Genomic DNA, 25,993 nt, shown 5'->3' with positions numbered 1-25,993 from the left:
ACAAAATGATCGATGACTAGTATGAGACTAAACTATTTATGGAATCCTACTACTATATATTAACACTATGGACAATCTAATATTTGATAAGAAAGTCTAGGAACTTTTTATCAATTTTTTTACATGTTAAAAGTTACAAAAAAAGGTGTTTAGTATGGATTTATTTTTTAATAACATATTCTTTCTTTCTTCCTATATATATATATATATATATGAATTTAATTTAATTCATGCTATGTTCATACAAATTCTTCAAAAAAATTTATCATCGTCATAATAAAATATTTACAATTTCTATCATCATTCAATTAAAATACTCTCAATTTTCTCATAATCGATAGAATCACTATCAAGTGTTAACAACATGACAAAATGAAAGAAGATGAAGAAGAAGAAAAAAAATGAAACGAAGAACAAATAATGCAAGGAAGAAGAAGATAACGATAAAGAAAAATGAGATTACAGGAAAAGAAATCACAGTATATATTGGAAAAGTGAAATGAAAAAGTAAAATAAAATAAACAATTAGTATATCCGAGAGAAAAAAAAGGATTGACTTCGTTAATTAATGTCTTTTCATCTAAATAATAATGCAAAAATACATCATATTTTTCAAAATTAATTTTTACTTTTTACACTTTTATAAGAAAAAGAAAATATTGTATATTTTTAGACACCCCGAAAGAATTCAACCCAAAAACAAATATATCCTGTATAATATTATTCTTTTCTTTTATTACAGTCTGACCATATTCCTTTATTATTTTCCTTTCTACAAGCTGCAACTAAGTTTCCAAGTACAAACTGCACCATCATTTTTACGAGGAATTAAAATAACCAATGTGAATAAAACAAAATAATACTATTGTAAGAGGTTAAAAAAAATATAATAATATAATATAATAATAATAAAAATAAAAACAAGCATATATTGACATAAACTTTTGCTTTTCTGAAAACGAAAAATAGAACTTGGATTAGATCCATACGAAATTTGGAATTGAAATTGAAAGTCGGAATTGCTCCGATTTCTTGTGAGAGCTGGCTGAGGTTACTTCGCTCTGCTTTTACTCACAAGAGTCCTCACAGCTCAGCTCAAGTGACCAGACAACTTCAATTTCTGCATCCAATTCACATACCCATTTGACTTTTCTCTTTTCTCTCTTCTCCATTCTCCACATTTTGAAGATCCATTCAGGTAGCGCTTTCTTTGCTTCACTTGGAAAGAAAGGGCATCTACTGTTTCAACATCAAAACGTAGTTCTTGTCACGTGGTTCACCGCCCCACACAAAAAATAAACTTGGGTTCTTGATTTTTTGTTGAAAGTTCTAGCTTTTCACTTTATTTTTAATGAAATACTTGAACAATCTGAACTGGGTCGAATCTGATCCCTTGTTTTGCTTAATGTCAATTTTGTTCTGCAACTTTTTTTTTTGGAATGGCCTTGATTTATGGTGGGAGTGTGCGATTTTAGTTTTCTAGTGTTTTGATTTGGTATGCTACATATTATCCTGTGGCATTCATTGTTATTATAGTTTTCAGCTCTATGTTGCAGAAATAGCACAATTGTTGAAGTTGGCCGGAATTCAATATAATTGTAGTTTTATTAGCAATGGAAGAGTAAGTGACTTTTTGTTCCTTCATTACTTTATCATGTGATGGGACCCTTACTTTTGGTGATTTGATGGGCTGCAGAGAGAATGCCATAGAGCTTCTCCAGAGATACAGGAGGGACAGAAGAGTTCTTCTTGATTTTATACTTTCAGGGAGCTTAATCAAGAAAGTTGTAATGCCACCTGGTGCAGTTACACTGGATGATGTGGATCTAGATCAAGTCAGTGTTGATTATGTCCTCAACTGTGCAAAAAAGAGTTAGTTGAATTCGCTCTGTTGCCTTGCTTATCAGTTACCATCCTTCTTTTTTTGTTTGTTTTAGTTTTCCTTGTCTTAATATTAACTTCCTTCAATGCAGGTACAATGCTTGAACTTTCAGAAGCAATTAGAGATTATCATGATCATACTGGGCTACCACAAATGGTATGTTAGATATGACCTTTTTGATGTTTGAATTTATTTTTAAATTGTTTATTTAGGCCCATTTATACAAGTTTAAGTACTAATATTATAAATGAAGTACTGGTTTGGTTTGTGCACTTCTTAATGACAATTTTATACTGAAGTCATTCTTAGTTTCTTACTATATTTATGTGTAACTGCTGCATTTTGCCATTTTAAACATGCTATGACTAGTCTGCAACTCTGCTCTTTTATTAATACTTGCGGAGGAATACGATGCAGCTTCGAAACTGTTGAGCTATTTTCTTTACTGTCATGATATGCTTTATAAGTTTTGATTTTATCACATTTCATTCAAAGCTTTTGTTTAATCGTTTGTGGATGATGTTTGGATTGTAAATGTTCCTGGCTTTAACAGAGTGATACAGGTTCAGTCGGTGAATTTTATTTGGTCACTGATCCTGAGTCTTCAGGTTCACCTCCCAGAAGGCCGCCACCAACTGTTCCTGTTTCTGCAGTGCCTCCTGTAGCTGTTTCCATTCCTTCTGTTTTTCCACCATCCCCAATTCTATCTAGTGTATCGAGATCTGAGTCTTTTGACACTACTCAAGAAAAGGAGCTAACTGTGGATGACATTGAAGATTTTGATGATGATGATGATGTTTCAGTTGTTGAAGGCGTTAGAGCTAAAAGGACTCTTAATGATGCTTCAGATCTTGCAGTGAAATTGCCTTCCTTCTCCACAGGTGGTTTCTCTAGAAAACTTGTCTGTTGGCTATGTTGTTTCATCTTCACAACTTCTAAGCTGTGTAAATATTGTCAGAAGAATAGTATTTCAATTTAGAATATGAAGGAGTCATATGATTAAGAAAATTGAATGAACCAACAGTGCTAACAATTGTTGTAAGGTAAAATCTCAGACATGAAGTCACCATTTGTTGATTGCTGAGTCATTGAAGTCATCGCAATGGTGGAAACCTGTTTAAAGAAGGAATCTGACATTTTTCTGTTTGCCCTTGTGCCTCTGCATGGTCATAGATATGTGTTGACTGGAAAGTTCTCCCTTCTCATTGTATTGTCGCAGAATATTTTTCTTGGCTTCTATCTGGTGTCAACCCATTGTTGTTTTAGGGTTAAGGGGTGTTTCTATACCAGATATCCATAGATGATGGAGGTCTCTTTTGGGATGATGGTTTTGTATATTTTGTTTTGTAGCTCTAGCAGGACTTTTTATCCCCATTCTTTGTACTTCTCATCCTTCATCGTATCCTAATAATTTCTTCTTTTGTTGAAAACATTAAGATATTACATCTTGATGTTTTAAGCCTCAAATTTGAATTGAAAGGTTCAAATGAAAGCTCTCAGGAATTTCCTAATTTCTGGTTTTACCGATTCTAGGCATATCAGATGATGATCTTCGTGAAACTGCGTATGAGATCCTCTTGGCCTGTGCTGGAGCCACAGGGTATGTTGCTAAGACATGTTTAATTTGAGGGGATATCTTCTCGTGAAAGATTTATATGTGAACTCTTTGATGTATTTCTTGTTTATCAGGGGTCTGATTGTCCCATCAAAGGAAAAAAAGAAAGATAAAAAATCCAGCTTGATCAGGAAGCTTGGGCGTAGCAAAAGTGGAAGTGTTGTATCCCAGTCTCAGAGTGCTCCTGGATTAGTTGGCTTGCTGGAAACCATGCGAGTTCAAATGGAGGTATACATGGACATATGTTCTATTTACTTATGCTTTGATCCTTTGGTCCTCCCATTGATTTTTTTCTACCATTATGCTTCTTATTAATGTTTATTTTGGCAACATACTTTAAGTGTACTCTTATAATATGCATTGGCCTCTGGTTTCTTCTAATGAAAATGATAATTTTTTAAACCCTTTATAGCATTGTGGCTTCCTCTTTTGCTGAGGGAGGTAGTTTAGAGGATGAATTACATTTTACCGATATCGACTTTGGAAGCTTGTCTGCTATTATAGAAAGTTAATTATCATAGGGTGATAAGATCTTACTCTTTTGGCATTGTGCCTTTTGTTTTGTTTGTTGGCCACAGAAGGTCTTGAGGTTTAGTAGCTAAAGTAGAGGTAAAGTGAAGACACTGGGATTCAATCCCTAAAGGGACTTGGGGTCGTCTGATTTGGTGGGCATTGAATCTGTGTTCAGTTCAATATGCATTCTGGATTCTGTTTAATTGTTCTTATGTTGGGCTCATACTCATAAGCATGGGCTCTTTGCCTCTGAATTTATATTCAAAACTATATAGTAACCAAGCCTTTTCCTACTAGGGGTGGTTAGCTACATAATATTCTTCTTTGAATCAAGTCTTTGGACAAATTGTTGACCTTTAAATCCTTCGTAATAGTTTTGCATATAGTTTTATTTGGTCTGCCTCTACCTCTAGTGCTACTAATAGGGCTATCGTCCATCTAATTCGTGGAATGAGACAACTAATACTTGCAAACCATGAAAATCAAGAAAATCATAAATTTGTATTTGCTTACGTTTTCTACATCCTGCACTCATTTATAGATAATTGTTGCATGCAGATATCCGAGTCAATGGATATTAGAACCAGACAAGGCTTGCTAAATGCTCTTGTGGGTAAGGTGGGGAAAAGGATGGATACTCTATTGGTTCCTTTGGAGTTGCTTTGCTGTATTTCACGTTCAGAATTTTCTGATAAGAAGGCGTTTATACGCTGGCAAAAGCGGCAGGTAGTAAGATCCATTATAGAAGTTTCTCTGATCTCCTTCATATACACTACTAGCTTGTTAATGTGTCAATGAAAAGATGAGGATGCCATTCTAATAGTTTTTTAGTCGTTGTTGAACATTTCCAAATTTGTGCTGGTATAGTTAAAAGTTTTGGAGGAGGGGCTTGTTAATCACCCTGCTGTTGGATTTGGTGAATCTGGACGCAAGACAAACGAGTTGAGGATTCTGTTGGCCAAGATTGAAGAAGCAGAGGTGTGTGGTTCTCCATTTTGATGTTCATATTTTACCTATCCTCTATTGGCATTAGGTCATAAGAATTGGCATACCTTTTTGTGTGGCCTGACTGGCTGTGACTAACATGATTTTTATTTTATATTTTTAAGTTTCTCCCATCTTCAAGTGGTGAACTTCAAAGGACAGAATGCTTGCGATCCCTAAGGGAGATTGCAATTCCACTTGCTGAGCGGCCAGCTCGGGGTGACTTAACTGGTGAAATATGCCATTGGTCAGATGGTTATCACTTAAATGTCAGACTATACGAGAAGTTACTTTTAAGCGTGTTTGACATGCTTGATGAAGGAAAACTGACAGAGGTTGGTGTCTTTTACTTTCCAAGGCTATATTATATTATATCAGACGTTCAGCCATTACATCTTTAAATTGTTATTGCTATGCTATGTTTGCTTTATTTATTTATATTCTGAATATTAAGTTATTAACAAGTGAATTGTGATAAGGTCTGTGGTTCCTGAGTACATGGGCTGTGCAAGTGATATGTATAACTTTTCCAAATTTGATTGGAAAAGAAACAGAGGGTTTTTTATCAACATGTATTTACTTGAAATCTGCTGTTAAGACATAATTCTATTTTATTAAGAAGAATTAATTGTGATGAAACTCTTATTTGAGAAGCTACCAGGTAAAGTAGAAATTAGATTGTATCACTTTTGTGGATTCGGAATTGTCATCTGTGGTCTTTCTAATTTCTAGGAAGTGGAGGAAATTCTTGAACTTTTGAAGTCAACATGGAGAGTTTTAGGAATGACGGAGACAATCCATCACACTTGCTATGCATGGGTTTTATTTCGTCAGGTAGTTGCCATCACATTTTCTTTTCATGTTATTTTTAAGAATCACAATTGATTTTAAAGTTGAACTACTATACTGGACTGCTGTTGACTGCCTCAATTTATTTGTAGTTGCAAGAGACCTTGAACAAAACACTTGTCTTTCTCATGTAGGACTAATTTTATTACCACTTCGTGGCCTTGTTTTTCTGTGTTTTTTTTCTTTCATATTTCACTCTATATACAAATGTTTCATTTCACGTATTTTCTCTTTGTTTTCTCTTCTGAAATGTAAGCAGTTTGACTTATATGGCTTTAGACCATAATCTAACCCTGGAGATGAACACCATCAGGGAAATTGAAAATGAATTCTTATTCTTCTTGACTAATCCCTATGGATGGTGCCAAAAGGTTTTGTTGAATAATGAGAAAAATTAGAGATATATGGATGAATCCATGTATCCTTATCAAGACAAAGAAGTCTTTTTGTTTGATAGGAATCAAGATTAAGGTTGCGTTGTTAAAATTCCACTCATTGGGATATGTTGATTATTAGGCATTCAGTGTATTTTCCATTGTTGTTTGGCTGTTTTTTTTTTTCTTTTTGATACTGTACTATTTGATTAATTAATATTTTTCGAATAATGGGACACAACTCTTCCTTCAATCATTATTTAATGTTGCTTTTTCATTATGGGGATGCAGTATGTTATCACAAGGGAGCATGGCGTTTTATTGCATGCACTTGAGCAATTAAATAAAATACCACTAATGGAGCAAAGAGGCCAACAAGAGAGGTTGCACTTGAAAAGCTTGCGTTCCAAGGTTGAGGGTGAACGGGATCTATCTTTCTTACAGTCTTTCTTAACACCAATTCAGAGATGGACGGACAAGCAGCTTGGAGATTACCATATGCACTTCAACGAGGTTTGTTCAACTTATTAAGTTGTTAGGTAGTACTGGATCAGATGCTTGACTATGTTTTTCTATGTTTTTGCCCTCTTAAAACAAATATTCTTGAACTCTTTTCCCCTTTTATTTTCTATTCAAAAGCTTTGTTTTTGATTTGTTACCAAGTAATTATGATATCTTGTGTTGCACCTTTAGTTTTTGGTTTACAAAACCTCTCACATACTTTTAGGGTTCAGCAACTATGGAAAAGATTGTAGCAGTTGCAATGATTACCAGGAGGCTTCTACTGGAAGAACCAGAAACTGTGTGTAGTCCTTTTCAATGATATCTTTCACATCTGGATGGATAATTTTGTATAAAATATAAATACTATGGTAGGCTATAAATTTCAGTTATAAAAGTTACTTTACTATTTTCCTGCAGACTTCACAATCCCTGCCAATTAGTGATCGTGATCAGATAGAGATATATATATCATCATCAATTAAGAATGCATTTTCAAGGGTGAGTGTTAAATTGCAAAGATGTTTGGATACATTGTTCTTTCAATTTTTATCTTCATTGAAATCCTAATTGGGTAATTATTAGTATCTTCCACTTGACTGGTAAATGATAGACAACTCACAAAGCTTCCTGTTCATTGTTATTGATTATATACATGCTAAAGTGAATATCTTTTAAGCATGACTTAATTATATATACTTATATTTTGATTGATTTTGTGCTAAGCTTTAAATATATATTGTAGAATTTGGAATCAGATGTGTTCCTAAAACTGTTTTATGTCTTCTTGATTCTGCTATGTAATTGAATGCTTGTGAGAACATCTGCTTATTTGTTTTCATCTTTTTAAATTGCAAACTGTTGGATAGAGCATGTCATTGTTTTTGTAGTCCATTGTTATGCCTATCTTTTAGATTTAAGGAATCTGTTTACTTTCTGCAGACAGTGCAAGTTGTTGAAAGAACTGATATGTCAAACGAGCATCCCTTGGCATTGCTTGCAGAAGAACTCAAGAAGCTCCTAAAACGAGAATCTGTAACTTTCTTGCCTGTTTTATCTCAAAGGCATCCTCAAGCAACTGTTGTATCTGGATCACTAGTTCACAAACTTTATGGGCTCAGACTGGTGAGTATATATATATGGTTTGTTTATATATAAGTATATGTATGTGTGTGTGTGTGCGCGCGTGTGTGTGTGTATATATATATATATATATATATATATTATGATTACATTATGGAATATATCTTCAAAATCACTGAAAATCTGTTTTTTTTTTTTTTTTTCAGAAACCCTTTCTGGATGGTGCAGAGCATTTAACCGAGGATGTCATTTCTGTATTCCCTGCAGCTGAAAGTCTAGAGCAGTTCATAATGGCACTTATTGCATCTGTATGCCAAGAAGAAAATGCTGAGATCTTGTTGAAGAAATTGAATCTCTATCAGGTTAGGTGGTCAAATTTCTTTTAGAGAACTTAATTTCATTTTCCCTTCTTTTTCTCTCTCCTAAAAGTGCTTATGGAGACATTTTCTCCAAACAGACCCATGGTCTTTTGTCATCTATCCTTCTATTGTCCTATCATTATTTATTCTATACTTTGGTCCTTGCTCTTTTTACTTGTTATAGATTGAGACAAAATCTGGAACATTGGTGTTACGTTGGGTCAATTCACAGCTTGGAAGAATTTTAGGTTGGGTAGAGCGGGTTTTTCAACAAGAGGTAAATCCTTTATCAATATTGCTATACTGTCAAATTCCAGTTGTTTTGATTATGTTTATTACAGAGACCTTTCTCAAGTTTTATTGTTCTTTTTAGAAGATTATTTTTGTAATATCTATTGTATATTTAAATTAGCGTTAGAGTACTTAATCCTGGAGTGGCTGACCCCAAATTTGGTAAAATGAAGAAGCAGATAATGAGATGGCTAATAAAGGATTCAGTGCAGATAATTTATAGTGCATACATTTTCCCAAAAATAGTAAAAAAGAATTACTAAAGATATATGTCTGTCATTAATAATCAAAACCAGTAGTCTGTACACCAAATCACTATTAATTTGTTTAAAGAATAATTAAGTAGAGTCAAATAGCATAATCAAAAGGTATAGGCAGCACAGCACTGTGGATTGAAGTGAGAAAAAATGAGATAAGTTAATGATGAGTAAGATTGGTTTTAAATCCCATAATCCTTCTGCTTTATTCCCCCCCCCCCCCCTCTCTCTCTCTCTATATATATATATATGTATGTATGTATGTATGTATGAGTGTATTTATATATAATTAAGAATAATTTATATATTTATTTGTTAAAAAGGTTTAGAAACAGAGTCACGATATGAATCTATTATTAAAATAATACTTTACTTTTGCAATGGTGTAACTACTAGTTTTCTTCATTTTTTATGCTGCTTCTATAGTTCTACTAAATTTCCTCATTGAACAAAGGCTGTATTAACTTATTAGTAAACTTTCATAGCACTGGGACCCAATATCTCCTCAACAGCGGCATGCTGGTTCTATCGTGGAAGTTTACAGGATTATTGAGGAGGTAAGAATGCAGTTGCCTTTATTGGATTATTATAAGGTTGTGTAACACCATAATTTTTCATTATCTTCCAATGTAAACTTTACTCTAGTGTATGTTTGTAAGTTATGTTTGACCATATCTGCATCGTTTTCCTTTTGGTATTATGCATTATAAGAAAAGAAAAAAACCATAATTCCCCTTATCTCAGAAAAAGATAGAAAATATAGACTAATCAACAATGGAAATAGTTCAACTAATCAAGAGTTCTTCCTACTTGGCAAAGGGATATTTTTATAGGTTCTTTTCATCATTTGGAACCTTGATTCTGCGATTGGAAACTTAGTTATCAAATGGATGCTTCCTTCCTGCTCAAATGACATCCAAGACTGCAGAAATGTATTTACATATTTTCAGTTGCTCACTTGCATGACTTCCACTTTACTAATATTCAGCAAAAACATCCACTGTCTGGTTTATTAAGCTGTTGGCAAGATCGTATCCATGGAACAATGGGTGACAGCAGCTGCCCATGTATTGTAGTTATTTGATCCAATCAATTTATCTCATGGAATCAGTTGAACATTTGTAAAAGTTGCACTGGTGCCGGGTTCCAAGGTACATCATGAGGAGGCCGTGGTAGAAATAGCCAGACAGGGCATAGGGAAGGACCATCAAAGACCAGGAAGGGGTTTTTGATGAGTGGGTGGTGATTCACCTGTCATTTGACTGTGTTCACTTAAACTTCACATACTTTAGAAAGACTGTACATGGGGGTCCATGTGGTGGCTTAAAGCAGAGTGTTGACCGGGTGGGTTTTGCTGAGGGTATCAGTGACTGCAATGGGCGTTAACTAAGGTGACTGGGAAAGCTGCCAATCAATGGCCAATGGGAGGTGTGGTATTGTTCACCTGCAAGGAAAAGAGAAAAAGAGAGGAAAATGGAACCTTGATCTGTCAGTAGCATATACAAAGATTTACAGGAGTTGTGTTATAAGCACAGACATGATTCTGTTTTTGATGAATAATATTGATATAATAAAAGGGAAAAAATGTAATCCCCAAAATTAAGGCTATTCAATATTTCCTGATTAGCATAATCATATTTTTAACACCTTTAAAGTGAATAATTACTCACTTTAGAGGAGTCAGATCCAATAATATTTCTCTATTTTTTGGTCACGGAGCCACTATTAGTTTTATTGTCATTATAATATAACTATAACTATAATTATAATTGATTTTATATCTTATTGGGTGCAGACAGTTGATCAATTTTTTGGTCTCAAAGTTCCAATGAGGTTTACAGAATTGAATAGCTTGTTTCGGGGCATTGACAACGCTCTTCAAGTGTATGCAAATAATGTTGTTAATGACTTGGGTGAGTAGAAACTGCATATTTTTTATTTGTGGAGTGTTCGCGTAAGACAATTTAATGATGGTTTAGGGATCTGTTCTTCATGAAATACTGAAAATGATTTTCATCATAAGGAGCTGGATTAACCCTGTTATATTATGGTGTCTTTAAGAATTTGCTTTGCATCCTTGTCTCCAAAGTTAACTGATGGTACAAGAATATCCCTAAACCCCATTAGACGTTCTCATTTTAGTCTTATTTACAGATAAATTTAACCACATTTTAATTATTCTGCTGTCTCATCAAGATTTAAAGTTCTAATAATGTTACCTGATTATGTGGTGTTTTGTTAGCTTGATAATTATAAGGCTGATGTGATCAAATTTTTGATTGATGCATTGTAAAATTTGGTGGTTACAATATTTTACCAATGTTAGTGTATTGCCTACATCCTCACCATTACCAATTTCTTGACTATAATATGTTCTTGAGTAGATGGTGTCATTAGTGCATAATGCATATTTTTCTAATGTTTTCCAAAAGATTTTTTTATGTATCAGTTTTCATCCTCTGTTAAGATTATGTGTACTCTGTAGACACTACATTCTTGTGAGTTATTAATCTTAAGGTGTCCCTTTAATTACACAGCCAGCAAGGAGGACCTAATACCACCAGTGCCTATTCTCACACGGTACAAAAAGGAAGCTGGAATAAAGGCTTTTGTAAAGAAGGAACTGTTTGATACTCGTGTGCCTGAGCCTGACGAGTTAAAGCCCAGCCAAATTAGTGTCCTAACAACTCCAACACTTTGCGTTCAATTAAATACATTATACGTGAGTTCAAGCAAACCTGATTATACCTGTATTATTTTCACTCTTGTTTCTGTGGTTGTGAGGATATTACATTTTCCTTTGTCGCTTAAGAAACTTTTTTAATGATCTGCTTTTCATTCTGGTTAAATTTGTCATATTATTTTTAGAATTTCTGTATTCCATTTTGGATTACAGATTTCTTGTAATTTTTAGCAGCCATTTTTTCCTTCAACAACATTGTTTGAAAATTTTGAAGTTCGGATGTGGTTGGATAGAAAAATGTAAGGTTGTATTGGAAACCTCCTAGTTCTGTTTAGTAGAAATTTATTGGTGGATGCTGCTGAAATATTATACTAAAATGTTAGGTGTTAAAGAGATGATGCAGAATTGAATTTTTGATTTTTTAAAATTCTCAGAGATTCAATCATCATAAAACAGTTGTTTAACTGTACAAGAAATTTAGTATATACTGTTGGTACTCTCTTCACTGTATTATAAATATGAAAGGTAGTCTGTCATTAGCATTTTGGAGGGTTTACTGTCAATGCCTTATAGTTTTTTATTTGTTATAAGGCAAACTAATAGTATATGTTTAGGTACCCGTTTTTGGAGTATGATTTGAATCTGTAATCCATATAGGTTGAACTGAAGTTTTTCCTTTCATTTTTACTTTGGGCTACACATGAATATAATTAGAACTTTGAAACTGGTACAACCGCGCTAGAAATAATAGTTAATGTGGGTATAGTGAATGAAAGGATTGAGATGCAAGACTTGAAACGCGGGAAAAGTTGGACCTTGTAAAGTTGGAGAATCGTTGCTAACTACTTAGCTAATTGAATAGGGAGCTTTTTTGGGAGAAATTAAAGTAGAATATAAGACAGAAGAAGACCTAAACTTTAGGGGCTTTTAGTGAACGCACACCTGAGAAAAACTTGACATATTTTGGCTGCTAGTTTTTTTTTTTTTTTTTTTTTGACAAATATTTTTGGCTGTCTAATAGCTGGATACATCAGTTATATAGACCTTGTCAAAACTTTATGTCCAAGTCAAATAACTGACCATTAATAAAATAAATGAAGCTTAGTTAAGAGTATGAACATTCACAAGCAAAATGGCATAAATCGACAAAACTAAAATCCTAATTATAAAGTTACTAGAATTACTCTAGTGCCAGAAACATAAAATTATAAGAAATTAAGTAGTTTTTTTCGCTTCCTCGTGATATTCTGTCCATGTTGTCTTCAGGGAAGGGTCTTTCTTGGATGTATAGACATTGGCATGCTGTGTCACATATTTCTTTTTCTGATTTTTTCTTTTCTCTTTCCTTTTATTTTTGGTATCCACAAAGAGACTAGCATGATGTGTTACATGTTTCTTGTTTGTTATTTTTTCTTTCCTTTTACTTTTTGATATTGATTTATTTAGTTGTTTAGGATTCTGCTGCATATGTATCATTCTATTCCATGTTAGCAAATTCTTACTGAAAGGAAACAAGTTACTGAGCTGAAAACCCGAATAAATTGTGATCTATTAGACCATTTTATTACAATTGTTCCAGTTGAAAGAGAAAAAACTAATGCAGAGGTGCCAAAACTTTCACAACAAATAGAGTCTCTTTATGTAGACTTGATGCAATAAGTGTAGGAAATAATTTTCCTATTTACAATATACCATTGACCTATAATTACAAAGATCCTAATTCAATAACAAATCACTAAATACAAAATAAAAAGAAATCTAAACAGATTGTCTACGATACTCTAAAATAGTCTCAGGTACTTAAAGATGTTATCAGATATTTCTCAGATTTTGTAGCAGTTCCCAATAACATCAAATTAATGAAAGTATGAAGTTAATGAGGTGTCTGGCTCTTTAAACTTATGTCTTCTTGATATTAGTAGTACCTGCATCATAAAGGATTGCATAGCACAACAACAAACCCTTATCCTCCTGGGTTAGATCAGCTACATGGATCACACATCGCCATTCAATTCGTTAAAAGAACACCCAAACCCTAAACCCAGGTTTCATAAAGAATTTTATATGGGCTAAAATTCAGCATAAGAAATGGTAAAAGATGAAGTATAATAGAGATAAAGCTTTATTAGATGAAATGGTAAGTTGTATTTCTAAAATCCAATTACAAAGAAAGAGGATTCAGCTATTTATAGCTGATTAAGAAAACAAACTAACTGAACTAACAAACTGTACTGACACTAATAAAGTAGTCACTTAGTCCAGCTGAAAGTTATGTAACAGCAAACTGATTTACAGTACAATAAATATCAATAGTATAGTCTACTCTAATAAATGGAGGAAGAAAATAAGCAAAACACTTTAGGAATACAAAAGTAAGTATAATCATGTTTTTTTTTTAAAGAAAAACATCTGAATATGATTGATAATAATTCTGTTCAGAGTGCAGCAATGGTGAACCAAAAGAACAAATAAGCCCCTTTGAAGACATGGTAAAATAAGAATAGCGAGTTGTAGCCCTTAAATCTTCTTTCTCAAGCAAGATCTCAAGAAGAATTTAGAAAATCATTTATCAAATTGGATGCCATGGACTAGATGTAGAAATTACAACTCTGAGAGCTAGTTACAGGACCCAGCTGCTGCTTAAGTAAATGGTAGGGTATATCCTATGCTAGATGTTGTAAGCACTTAGTATTATGGATGCCTAGTCAGCGTTTTGTTGTAAATAACTGAAGTCAGTTATACTGACTTGTCGGTTAGTTAGATCCATTGACTCTAGTCAGCAAAACCAACATATGTACTTCAAACAAGTAATGCAATAAGTCACTTTCAGTTTATACAATTTTTCTTCCCTTCTCATTTTCATTACTCTATTACTTTCTTCAAACAATATTGTCTTGCACAATATATACAATTGTATAATGCATCGGTGGGCTTTCAAGTGCACTCTCTCTCTCTCTCTCTCTCTCTCCCGCCCCCCTTCCTCTTCTGAGTTATTAGTTAGTGGTCTAGACCATTGCTTTACCTAGTAAGTTCTGATATTGAGACTTCCAGAACTCTTCTTAATAATCTTCTGTTTTAATGCCTCTCTTTATACTTGTGCTGCTTATGCTGAATCTTCTTTCAATATGTTGTTGTATTAATTTAAGTTTTGTTTGCATATACAGTATGCCATTAATCATCTGAATAAATTGGAAGACAACATCTGGGAGCGATGGACAAGTAAAAGGTCCATTGAAAAACTCATAAGTATGTGCTGAACGGATGTCTTTGTATCTGTATTTTGTTATGTATGGTTACTATTAAAATTATGATGTCTTATCTAATGAACAAAAAATTTATTGGATTAAATAAAATAATTGTCATGGGATTAGCCATGAGGCTCTGTTGGGACTGGGAGGGGGATTTGTCATAAAGTACTTTTTGAACTTTTTTTTTCTGTCCTCAATGAAATTTCTGTTCAAATAAATTGCAATGCTAGATATGATTCAACTTATCAATGAAAGATGTGATTTCTACAATATGTTGATGAAATGATTATGCAAAACAAGTTTGTTACTACTACCGGGTTTGATCTCTAATATTCCATCTATGTACATGAGAAATTGTCAGTATTCCATCTATATACTGTTTGTCTTTTTTTTTTTTTTTTTCTCAAATTGATAATAATGATAATTGATGAGAGTTCTGAAACTGATAATTTCTGACTCTTTCCCTATAATCCTTTCATCAATAGAGAAATCCTTAGATGGGAAGTCCAAAAGTTTTTCCCAGAAGGACACTTTTGAGGGAAGTAGAAAAATCATAAATGCTGCTATGGACCGCATTTGTGAGTACACAGGTGAGAACATGAATCTGTCTCTTTTTAACTTGTAAATCAGACTTCTCTAATCACCTTGTTGGGTTAATTATCCACTTGCAGGAACTAAAATTGTCTTTTGTGATCTGAGAGTTCAATTTATGGACAATTTGTACAAACCCAGTGTCTCTGGCTATAGGTTGGACGCACTTATAGAGCCACTTGATATGGTAACGTTTGTCTCATTAGAAAAGTGTCATGTTTTACATTGTACCTTTTAGATCACATTTAATTGCAAATACATCGTGTGAATAATATGTACTGAGTAAAATCGTTAATTTCAGAATGTTTAAATGTTGAAATTAAAATACCACTTGGAATATTCAGTCGAAAAGATTTTTAAATGTCTGTTTTAGCAAGCATTACTCACCAGATTTTATGCAGATAAAGTCTTAAACTTTTGCCAATTTAATTGATCTGTTTTTCACTTTTGACTTATTGTAGGAACTTAGCCAACTTTGTGATATTGTTGTGGAGCCTCTGAGGGACCGCATAGTGACTAGTCTTCTTCAGGCATCATTGGTTGGTATCTTAGCCTTTCTTTCCATAATCGTTTCTCTACTATTATTGTGATTTTAACATTTTTCCTGCATACCAGGATGGCTTACTCCGTGTTATCTTAGATGGGGGTCCATCAAGAGTTTTCTTTCCCAGTGATGCAAAATTATTAGAGGAAGATTTGGAGATCTTAAAGGTAGATTATCTGACTCTAGTCAATTCAATGCCATCCACAATTTGCAATAGGCTCTCTTTGGATCTTTTGAACTTTCTTTTCCATAAAAATGAGTTTTGAGTAGGCCAATGTTTCAAAATCAATGAATGGTGATGTGCTTCTTGTAGGAATTCTTTATATCAGGAGGGGATGGGCTCCCTCGGGGTGTGGTCGAAAATCAGGTTGCACGTGTTCGGCATGTGATCAAGTTGCATGGCTATGAGGTTAGTGTTTAAAAGGTTTAAATATGTTTTTGGTCTTTAAAACATGTTTTGATTTTTCTTTCGACTTCTTACAAAAGTTATCTTGCCTTTTTGGTCCCAGAAAAAATGTTGTATTTCATCTTTGCCGTTACACCGATTTTGTTCACTAGACACATTATCATCGGATGAAAAATATGATAAAAACTTTTACAGGGACCACTTATCAAACTCAGATTTTTCCACGGGTGAAATACTACTATTTTTTCAGGGGTCTGAAGTTATGAAAAATTTATTAAGACTTGAAGAAAAATCCAAATATCGTTAGAGAACAAACATATTTAAACCTATTGAAAATTTTCTCAAACTAGTTGTTCATTGATAGACATACTGATACAGCCCAAATATATGTTGGGCCAAACAATATATTGGACAAAGAAACAAAAGAGCAAAGGAAATGGAGACAAGTTTATAGCAGGAGAAAAAAATAAAGGGGCTGAGGTGGACCGAATTAGTTAGAGAGAGAGAATTGGAGGATCCTAGAAGATTTCCTTTTTCGTTATTACCTTTATAGTGTCAGGGGAGTGTGTGGGGGGAGGGGTTGGTTTTTGAACAAAATTAGAGTGGAGAGTACCGTTTTGGTCTCTTAAGGAGCCTAGCTTTGGGCAGTAGGGTTATTCCTTCTGTTTTTGCCTTGATTTCAATGAAACAGGATCTGTGATCCTTTCTATATGCTCTTTTCCTCTTATTTTATTACTTGTCCTGTGGTTTCCTAACATTTTTGGTCTGACCTGCCGGATAACTTCATTAGAGGGTGAATAGTTAACACTCGAGCAGATAGCAGAAAACAAGGGGAACCAGTGGTTTCGGGAACAATGGAGGATAGGGTAGGGTATGTTGAAGAAGTTATTCGAATGAAAGCGATCATGGAAGAGTTGCGTCTGCAAGCGTCTCAGAATCATTCAGCACTAGAAGAGATGAGAAAAGAAGCTGCAGAAAATCAAACAAAAATGATGGAGTTGATGACGAGGAGTTTTGAAAAGAGGATTAATGAAGAGGGTGAAGGTTTGATGGGAAACAAAAAAAGAGACTAAGGAAAACACCAAGGTTGGAGCGAGTCTGACAGTCCTAGAAGGGGATGCTCTGGCGGAGTTTCGACAATCAGTAAAAAGGATTGAGTTACCAACATTAAATGGCGATGACCCTGCGGGATGGATTTCGAGAGCGGAGATTTACTTCAAGGTTCAGGAGACCAGCGAGATGGTGAAAGTAAATCTGGCTCATTTGTGCATGGAAGGAGGGACAATCCACTTTTTCAACTCGTTGTTAGATGATTATGAGTTGTCATGGGATAATTTGAAGGAGTTGCTTGAACGTTACGGAGGAATGGGGGAAGGGAGTGTATATGATCAATTGACAACGCTGAATCAAATAGGGAGCATGGATGAATATATTGACGATTTGAATGCTTGATCGCCCAAATTCCTAAACTCCATGATGAGCAATATTTCTCATATTTTACCCATGGGCTTAGGGAGGAGGTCCGAGCAAAGGTGCGAAGCTTACATATTGCAAACCCTCTAACCAGGGGACGTTTGATGAATGTTGCTCGTGCTGTTGACCTGGAGGTGTCTGGACGAAACAAAGGGTGGCATAGGCAGAATGAGGCGCAGGCAATAGGAGGTGAAAATTTGGGTCACAAAACCGGATCCAACATAATAGGACGTGTGGATCAAAAAGGGTATGGAGCTAATGGCTGGAGTAATAGGTCAGGCCCAAACTGGAAGGGTGGTGCAAATGATAAGGGGTCAGGGGGAGCACGTGAGAGAGGCGTGCGTCACTTATCTTATCAGGATTTGGTTGATAGGAAAAAGAAAGGGCAGTGTTTCAAGTGTGGTGGGCTGTATGGGCCAAATCGTCGATGGAGTTTGTAGTGCCATCAGTCTCTTCGTGCTAGAGAAAGAGACTCGAGATGTGCCCAGAACGATGAAACTAAAAGGAATGATCAAAGGAGTACCACTTCTCATTTTGATATATTCCGGAGCGTCTCACAACTTCATTTCGAGAAGGTTAGTGAAAGCAATGGAATGGGAGTGGAAAAATACGCGGAGGATGCGTATATTGATGGGAGATGGGCATCAAACAGAAACAACCGGGGTTTGTCGGGGGTTGAAGATTGTTCTTGAGACAGGGGAGTTCGTAGTGGATGTGTTTTTATTCGAACTTGATGATATTGATCTTATCCTTGGCATGGCATGTCGTTGGGAGAGATGTGGGTAGATTGGAAGAAGCAAATCATGAAGCTTAATTTGGCCCAAGGGATTAAAGTGCTTAGAGGGACAGAGCAAAGCGAATCCTTGAGTTCTAGTCTTTGCAAGTTTGAAATCGAAGGGGAGGCTAAGAAAGAAGAAGAAACAAATCAAACTTTGTTGGAAAAATTAAAACAAACGTTGGGTCAATATGGAGATGTGTTCAAGAACCTAGAAGGTCTACCTCCAAAACACCAAAAGGAGCATTGCATCAACCTACTCCCCGAAAGTGCACCAGTTAACGTGAGGCCTTACCGGTATCCGTTTCACCAGAAAAATGAGATAGAGATTCAGGTTCATTCATTACTGGTAGTGGGGCATGTTCGGCATAGTCAAAGTGCTTTTTCTAGTCCGGTAATCTTGGTGAAAAAGAAAAACAATCATTGGCGCATGTGTGTGGACAAACAATATATTGGACAAAGAAACAAAAGAGCAAAGGAAATGGGGACAAATTTATAGCAGGAGAAAGAAATCAAGGGGCTGAGGTGGACATAATTAGTTAGAGAGAGAATTGGAGGATCCTAGAAGATTTCGTTTTTCGTTATTACCTTTATAGTGTCAAGGGAGTGTGTGGAGGGAGGGGTCGGTTTCTGAACAAACTTAGAGTAGAGAGTACCGTTTTGATCTCTTAATGAGCCTAGCTCTGGGCTGTAGGGTTATTCCTTCTGTTTTTGCCTTGATTTCAATGAAACAGGATCTGTGATCCTTTCTATATTCTCTTTTCCTCTTATTTTATTACTTGTCCTGTGGTTTCCTAACACATACCCTATGATTATTACAACAATAATAAGAACCGTATCAAAATAGGCAAGTTCTTGTATCAACAAATTATACATTGGCTGCTGAAGGGCTAATAATAATACAACCCTCCTTTACCAAGATTTGAAACAGATATAGTTAATTACTGATAACAATGTTTTTCTTGCAACTTTCATCCATCAGAAAGTATACAATAATCTGTGTTATTCTGCAGACGCGAGAGTTGATTGATGACTTGAAATCTGCTAGTGGCATGGAAATGCAAGGTGGAAAAAGCAAACTGGGAACTGATTCCAAAACTCTATTAAGAATATTATGCCACAGGAGTGACTCAGAAGCCTCTCAATTTCTGAAGAAACAATACAAAATACCCAGTTCTTCTGTATGAGGAATGTAAACAACAAAAGGGAAGCTGCAAAATTTTCATTTTGGTGCTAGCTTTCTGTGAATATTCATTGCTTCCAATGTGTCATTTTTGGTTGGAACTGAAATTATTAAAATTACTCATTTTGTGTATGATTAGGAGGCATGAGTGAATTTTCTTTCCTTTTTCGGTTTAACTTTGCTTAAAATGCTGATGTTCATTTGTAAAATTTCCTCCTTGTGAATACTGTAAGAATTTAATTAATGCAACTGCGATTCTTTTTACAAGGATAGCTGTTTTACGTTGAGATTTTCATTCTATTTTACATGAATGGACAAATTGAGGAAATCTATCTCCAAAGGGTTTATGGGTTGAAACCACATTAAAAAGTAATTTAAAATATAACAGTTTTTGCATGATGTTATTTGAATAATAGCGAAATATATGTATTATGGAACTTCCTAGTTTAGTAGTATAAAACTATTAATATAAAATAATACATAGATAATAATTTTTAAGAAACTACATATCATTGATGAAGAAAATTTAATATTTGGAGAACATTTATGTTGTTGCTTTACACTTAACCTCACACTGAAACGATTAGAGATATATCTCCTTTCTAAGTTCTGGTTAAGATGATCATTGCAAAAAAGAAAAATACATAAAGACAAACAACACAAAAAAAAAGGGTAAGCTAGTGTAAACATAAAATATCACAAGATAGTTAAGACTTCAACATAGATCATAAAACTAAACTTAGTGTATAAACATTCGAGAAACATGTGATACACCTAGACCTGACTCATTCAGATATTGTATGGAATGTCGAGTTATAGAGGTTCTTACACCTGTGTGGTGGAACAGTTGGATTATCACAAGGTTAGTCCTTTAAACGTCCTTTGTCAACTGGAGATAGGTACCCAGGGTAGAACCTCCTACTATTCTCACGACATGACTCATCACTATTTAATTGAGCATGGATGATCATTAGAATATCAGGATAAACCCCAACTTAACTCTGGCCATTCATACTGACAACAACTAAAACCACCAATAAGAAATTCCTCTTTGGAACTCTTTTCCACAACTTTTCATCCACAGATAAAACCTCATAAAACATCTCATATAATTTACATGAATCATTAAACATCCATCAATAATAAGAAATGATTCACCTAATCAGATGACCAAACAAACTAAAACAATTAAAAACCAAGACTCAAAGACTAGCACCTAAGAGCTAGTGCTTAGTGCCATGGTTACTGAAAACTAGTGCCCAAGCGCCTAGAGGCTTGCGCGTAGCGCCCTGGTCTATGAGAACTGGCGCTCAACGCCCATAAAAGGGCACTTAACGCTAGAGGCTCAACGCCTATAAAAGGGCACTTAACACCCTATACCAGTTGACAACACACTTCGAAAAATGCTTTTAATGCATTTGAGACTTGTTCAATTGATCAAAGGGGTTCCATACGCGCTAAAATTCATGTGAAACACATTTTTTACCACCCAAATGTGCCTAAACTCCAAACCACACCTTCTAACTCAAACTTCTACCAACTAAGGGTCCTAGCAAGTCATAAATGACTCCACAACAGACCCTAAACACTCCCCTTTTGTATAGACTTTCTAAATCAAAACCTCACCATTCAAAACCCCTAAATTGACCATAAACCATACCAAACTCCAACTTATTAGCCACTAACCCATGTTTACATCAAATTTCTCTTAAGTGACAACCTATACAAATTTAAAATGACCATAAAACAACCATACAAACCCAGCCTCTCCATTTTGATCAATAATACAAACTCTCAATTGTTCAAACCCTTAAAATTAAGCATAAAACCTTATAAACTTCACCTATCAACTAACATCAATCTGTAACCGATTATTAACATGAAAACAAACCTGAAATATCATATTACTCATCCCAACCATTATCTTACAATTTTGCCCATTAAAAACTCCATTTCAAATACCAAACCAATTACTTTAATACTCACCACTCCTCGACCATTTCAACTAATTCAAATCATCAATACAACATCACAACAACATAGTTCATGATAACTAATCAATTCCAAACATACTCAACATAATACACAACATCATTCAACCAATAATCTTCATTTTCAACACAATCAACAACATGCATCAATTTCCTATACTACCAATATCAATTCATACTTAATAATTTACTTATAAAATAACACTAGCTTCTCTTACCGGTTAGAAACTCCAACTGGCTCTAGAGAACCCTACTATGCTCCCTCAACTCAAAGAAACCAAACAATACTTACGGACCATGAAAACATGATCAAAATACACCATTAGAACCATTAATCAGTATAGAACCTAAGAGAAAGCTCAAACCATACATGTGATATAGAGAAACCTCACATGCATTAAAGAACGTGAAACTAGAGAAAAGGGTAAAAAATTTACTTATTCTATTTGAGAAACTGATCGGATAGACTTGAAGATCTCGCCGTAAGAATCTCACAAAAAATTGTCTGATCCTTAAACAAATGAATAAAGTGCACGAACCTTTAGAGAGAAGACAAAAGACTCTAAAAAAGTAATTTCAAGAGAAATGATATGTTTTAAAATAAGGAAACTGGTTCCTAACAATTCCATTTATATTAAAACATTTTAATATTAAAATAATAGAGTCTTATTATTTTTAACTCACTACCAATTCTAAAATACCATTTTTGAGGTTTTCACATATTAAGGGTATTCGTGATCACTTTTAATTCATGATAATAAGAAAAAATAGAAAATAAGAATAAAATGAATAATTTTTATAACTTTATTAATTGTGCATATATATATATATATATATATATATATACGTGTGTGTATATATAATGAAAAAAAGTAAAAAATATAAAAAATAAGTATAAAATGAATAGTTTTTATGCAGGTAGGTTTTTTAGATGTAATCATTGAATTTAAAAAAAAAACAGTTTCAAAATCGTAAAGCAATAAAATTATTTATATAGATGAGGGTAAAACTTGTAGTAAAATCTATATACCAAAATAATTATAAAAGTGAATCTCATTAGAATAGTTATAGATATATAATAATATTGTAATATAAATAATTAATATTTTAAAATTAAGTTTTAATTATTATTAATAATAAAGTAATTTAATAAATTAATTTAATAAATAATAAGTGTAACATCCCAAAATATAGTAATGACCATAAATTAGAATTAATCACATTACATAATTAAACAGTGCAGCCTTAAATCAAGAGTCAGCTATCAAAAGCCGAACGTCACAAATACAGAGTTAATAAGTTAAAACAGAAGCAACAAAGGTTCAGGACGAACGGTTTTACAAAACCAATAACCGAACGTCATAAAATTTTAAGGACGCCTAACTCTACTGGACGATCTAAGTCTCGGCTTTCACTTCGACGTCCACAAGATTCTCTTCTTCCACCACTTCTTCCAAAAGAGTGTCTCCTTCTGCTCACATCCACACGGATGATCATTGCATTGACAGGACGGACGTACAGATACAAAACAACACAAGGAAAGAACACAGGGTAAGCTTATATAATTTAATTCATACATCAAACATACAAATCAACATACCAGCAATGCAAGAATATCTCAACACATATAATCATCCAAAAACTCTCATTAGACAGACCGTCCGGACTGTATGAATCCATGTATCTACAGGCGTTCGTGCACCCGGGTGATGTGATAACTGGGAAACACTCAACAGCTGCCACCCGAGGTTAGCCCTATCAGTCCAAAGTACTCATAAGGACTAGGACCTCCTACCGTTCCCACACATGACCTACTCTCCTCTACGTGAGGACGAGCACTCACGGAATATCAGGATGAACTGCCATTAGTAGCTTTACCACGGTCATACTATACAACTTTCCATATTCAAATCATAGAGTCGTTCCTCCTTGGAACGCTCGTTCAAAATCCACCATCACTTATTCATCTCATATACTGTTCATTAATTAAAATATTTCACTTTATTTTCATTTTCATCTTCCAATCCAAGTTCATAAAATAACGAACGTTCAGTCCTCTTCATAATGAGGACGAACGGGAGAAAAAAGGACGATAACCTTTGTTCCAGAATCGAATGAATTTGACTACCAATAAGCATCACTTTTGACGAACGTTACTTATCATTGGAATCAGTTGAATGAACTAACTCTCGGAAACTTATATCAATATATCAATACTCAAAGAATAATTTAAGTACATGACTCTAGGCCGGATCAATTGGATAAAACCACCACAAGACGATTTCAGAACCATAACGGATTTAATTATAATATCGAGACCGACTGCCAGTCTATGACCGAACGCGGGAAGAGAATTTTACTAAAATTGAACGTACGCTATTTACACACGTATAATATTTAAAGACCAATTCGAACGTTCGGTATAAGACCGAACACTACTTATGACGTACGTTGAGTGTAAGACTGAGCGCTATACAGAACGTACGCTTGGTGTAAGACCGAGCGCTATACAGAACGTACGCTTGGTGTAAGACCGAGCACTATACAGAACGTACGCTTGGTGTAAGACCGATCACTATACAGAACGTTACAAATCTTTAAAGTACAAGGTACATAGATATTACTTTATTTCAAATATTAAGTACAACTGTTATGAGCCGAACGCTCCAAGATTATTATTTCCACATGAGAACGCTCGTTCTCGATCAGAGTTCCTTCCAAATGAAGGAGTTCCACTTTAATCAGATTACTGAAAAACCGAACGGTAGGAGACCATTCGATGGCAAACATATACAATCATAGTAAAAGTTCATATTCAATTTCATAAATATTTTCAACTTAAGGTTTCCACATACCAGTTCATACTTTATACTTCATCTAAAATTATAAATCCTCCAACTTTACAGTATCCACATCCATAATTTATACTTCAGATTTATAAATCATTTTCATATTCATACAATTCATACGTATCAACCATCATACATTATTCTCATACTGTATACACCCATTCACTCATTCAGCAATATATACATTCATTTTCAGCAAGCATACAATCAACATACGAATTAAATTAATAAGCTTCCCTTACCTCTAACGTGAACGGACGTCCTACAGTTTGCAACTTGACTTGTGAACTAAAATCCCTGCTACCCTCAACGCTCACTACCGTTCGAACCAACATCAACGACAGATGAAAAAGAGGTTCAGTATCTAACTTAAGAACTCATGCACCCAGAGTGCGGTGTGCATGTTCACCAGAACGAACAGTGGAAGGAAGATGAACTTACCGGTTTCAGAACTCTAAAACGTTCGGTTCAAATGAAAGCTCAGGACGACGACAATCCTTCTACGGTGCCTGAACAGTGGTCGGAGCAAAGTAGAGTGAGTTGCAGTAGAGAGAAGTGAAGGGTTTTCTAGAGAGAAGGAGGAGAAAAATGGAGGTCAGAGTTTTGGAAGGTGAAGGTGCATGCAGAAGAGTGTGGCAGATTTTTAAGAAGATTAATTTTGTTTGCCCCACGCCCAGACGGTCGTGCATTCTTCTGCTGACACCTGCACTCCATTAACTGACTTCAGAACATTCCTTCGTGACACTTGGCGAGAAAACAGAGAGAATGGAAGTGCGTTTTTAATGCACTGCAGAGGGGTTTTGGGAATAATTAAAGGGGATGTGATAGGTGATTAATGGTGTTCATTTTCCAAGGTCTTACATTCCCCCTAACTACAAAAATTTTCGTCCTTGAAAATTAAAACTTACCAGGAAATAAGTGAGGATATAAATCTTTCACAGCCTCTTCCACTTCCCATGTAGAGTCGCCAGTCCTTTCATTCCACACCACTTTCACTAAACGAACGTCCTTTCCACGATAGTACTTGGTGCGGCCATCTTCCACACGGACAGGTTGCATTTCCAGCGTCCGGTCTTGATTAAGACGAACGTCTTCCAACTCTAGTATGTGCGAGGGATTAGCTATGTACTTCCGAAGTTGGGAAACGTGGAAGACTGGATGAAGGTTGGATAGTTGAGGAAGACCTGTGGTTTGCGAAGAGACCTGTGGTGCTTTAGAATTGGTATCCAGAGCTAAGGTTTGCGAAGAGACCTGTGGTGCTTTAGAATCACAAATACGGTGCGGCTAGTCCATGGTTGAAGCAAGAAGAAGAAAAGTTGATTGTTAAGACTTGAGTTCTTGAAGATTAAGTGTTTGAAGAATGGCAGAGAGCGATATCTCAACATATAATCTTCTAATACTCAGAGAAGAACTAGAATAGATGGGGCACTCAAATGAAAGTGTTGTTCAAGTTTCAAGATGTGAGTGACGTTATTGAAGGAGATGACCGAGAGCTTGGTCTTGGTGCTACAGAAGATTAGAAAGCTGTGATCAGAAAAATGG

At 34.8% G+C, this 25,993-nt stretch overlaps 1 protein-coding gene across 2 annotated transcripts; it reads left to right on the top strand.

The window, feature by feature from the left end:
* The first annotated feature begins 970 nt into the window (after positions 1 to 970).
* Positions 971 to 19,878, top strand: LOC124837782 (protein unc-13 homolog). Of its 2 annotated transcripts, none has more exons than XM_088110376.1 (27): positions 971 to 1,198; positions 1,557 to 1,621; positions 1,697 to 1,872; positions 1,974 to 2,038; positions 2,436 to 2,763; positions 3,416 to 3,482; positions 3,572 to 3,725; positions 4,569 to 4,736; positions 4,878 to 4,988; positions 5,120 to 5,329; positions 5,727 to 5,828; positions 6,509 to 6,730; positions 6,945 to 7,019; positions 7,139 to 7,219; positions 7,661 to 7,843; positions 8,008 to 8,163; positions 8,345 to 8,437; positions 9,194 to 9,265; positions 10,504 to 10,621; positions 11,246 to 11,430; positions 14,556 to 14,637; positions 15,125 to 15,229; positions 15,311 to 15,417; positions 15,692 to 15,769; positions 15,846 to 15,941; positions 16,088 to 16,183; positions 19,442 to 19,878. In XM_088110376.1, exons 2-27 carry the CDS (start codon positions 1,614 to 1,616, stop codon positions 19,613 to 19,615), a joined length of 3,312 nt encoding a protein of 1,103 aa, XP_087966502.1. In that variant the 5' UTR covers positions 971 to 1,198; positions 1,557 to 1,613; the 3' UTR covers positions 19,616 to 19,878. The 2 variants fall into 2 exon arrangements, with proteins under 2 accessions (XP_087966502.1, XP_087966503.1); XM_088110377.1 differs by having other exon boundaries at positions 1,544 to 1,621.
* Positions 19,879 to 25,993: the final 6,115 nt, after the last annotated feature.

This window comes from Vigna umbellata, chromosome 3 (assembly GCF_029865625.1).
Source record: "Vigna umbellata cultivar VRB3 chromosome 3, Vumbellata_1.0, whole genome shotgun sequence".
NCBI lineage: Eukaryota > Viridiplantae > Streptophyta > Magnoliopsida > Fabales > Fabaceae > Vigna > Vigna umbellata.
Note: the sequence above shows the minus strand (reverse complement) of the source record. Positions and strands in the feature narration are given on the sequence as shown.

What these genes read in the sequence shown, in the direction of transcription:
- LOC124837782 (XM_088110376.1), top strand. An exon ending in CCAAGATTGAAGAAGCAGAG is followed by an intron (nt 4,989 to 5,119) that starts GTGTGTGGTTCT and finishes TATATTTTTAAG; the next exon opens with TTTCTCCCATCTTCAAGTGG. An exon ending in TTATAGAGCCACTTGATATG is followed by an intron (nt 15,418 to 15,691) that starts GTAACGTTTGTC and finishes GACTTATTGTAG; the next exon opens with GAACTTAGCCAACTTTGTGA.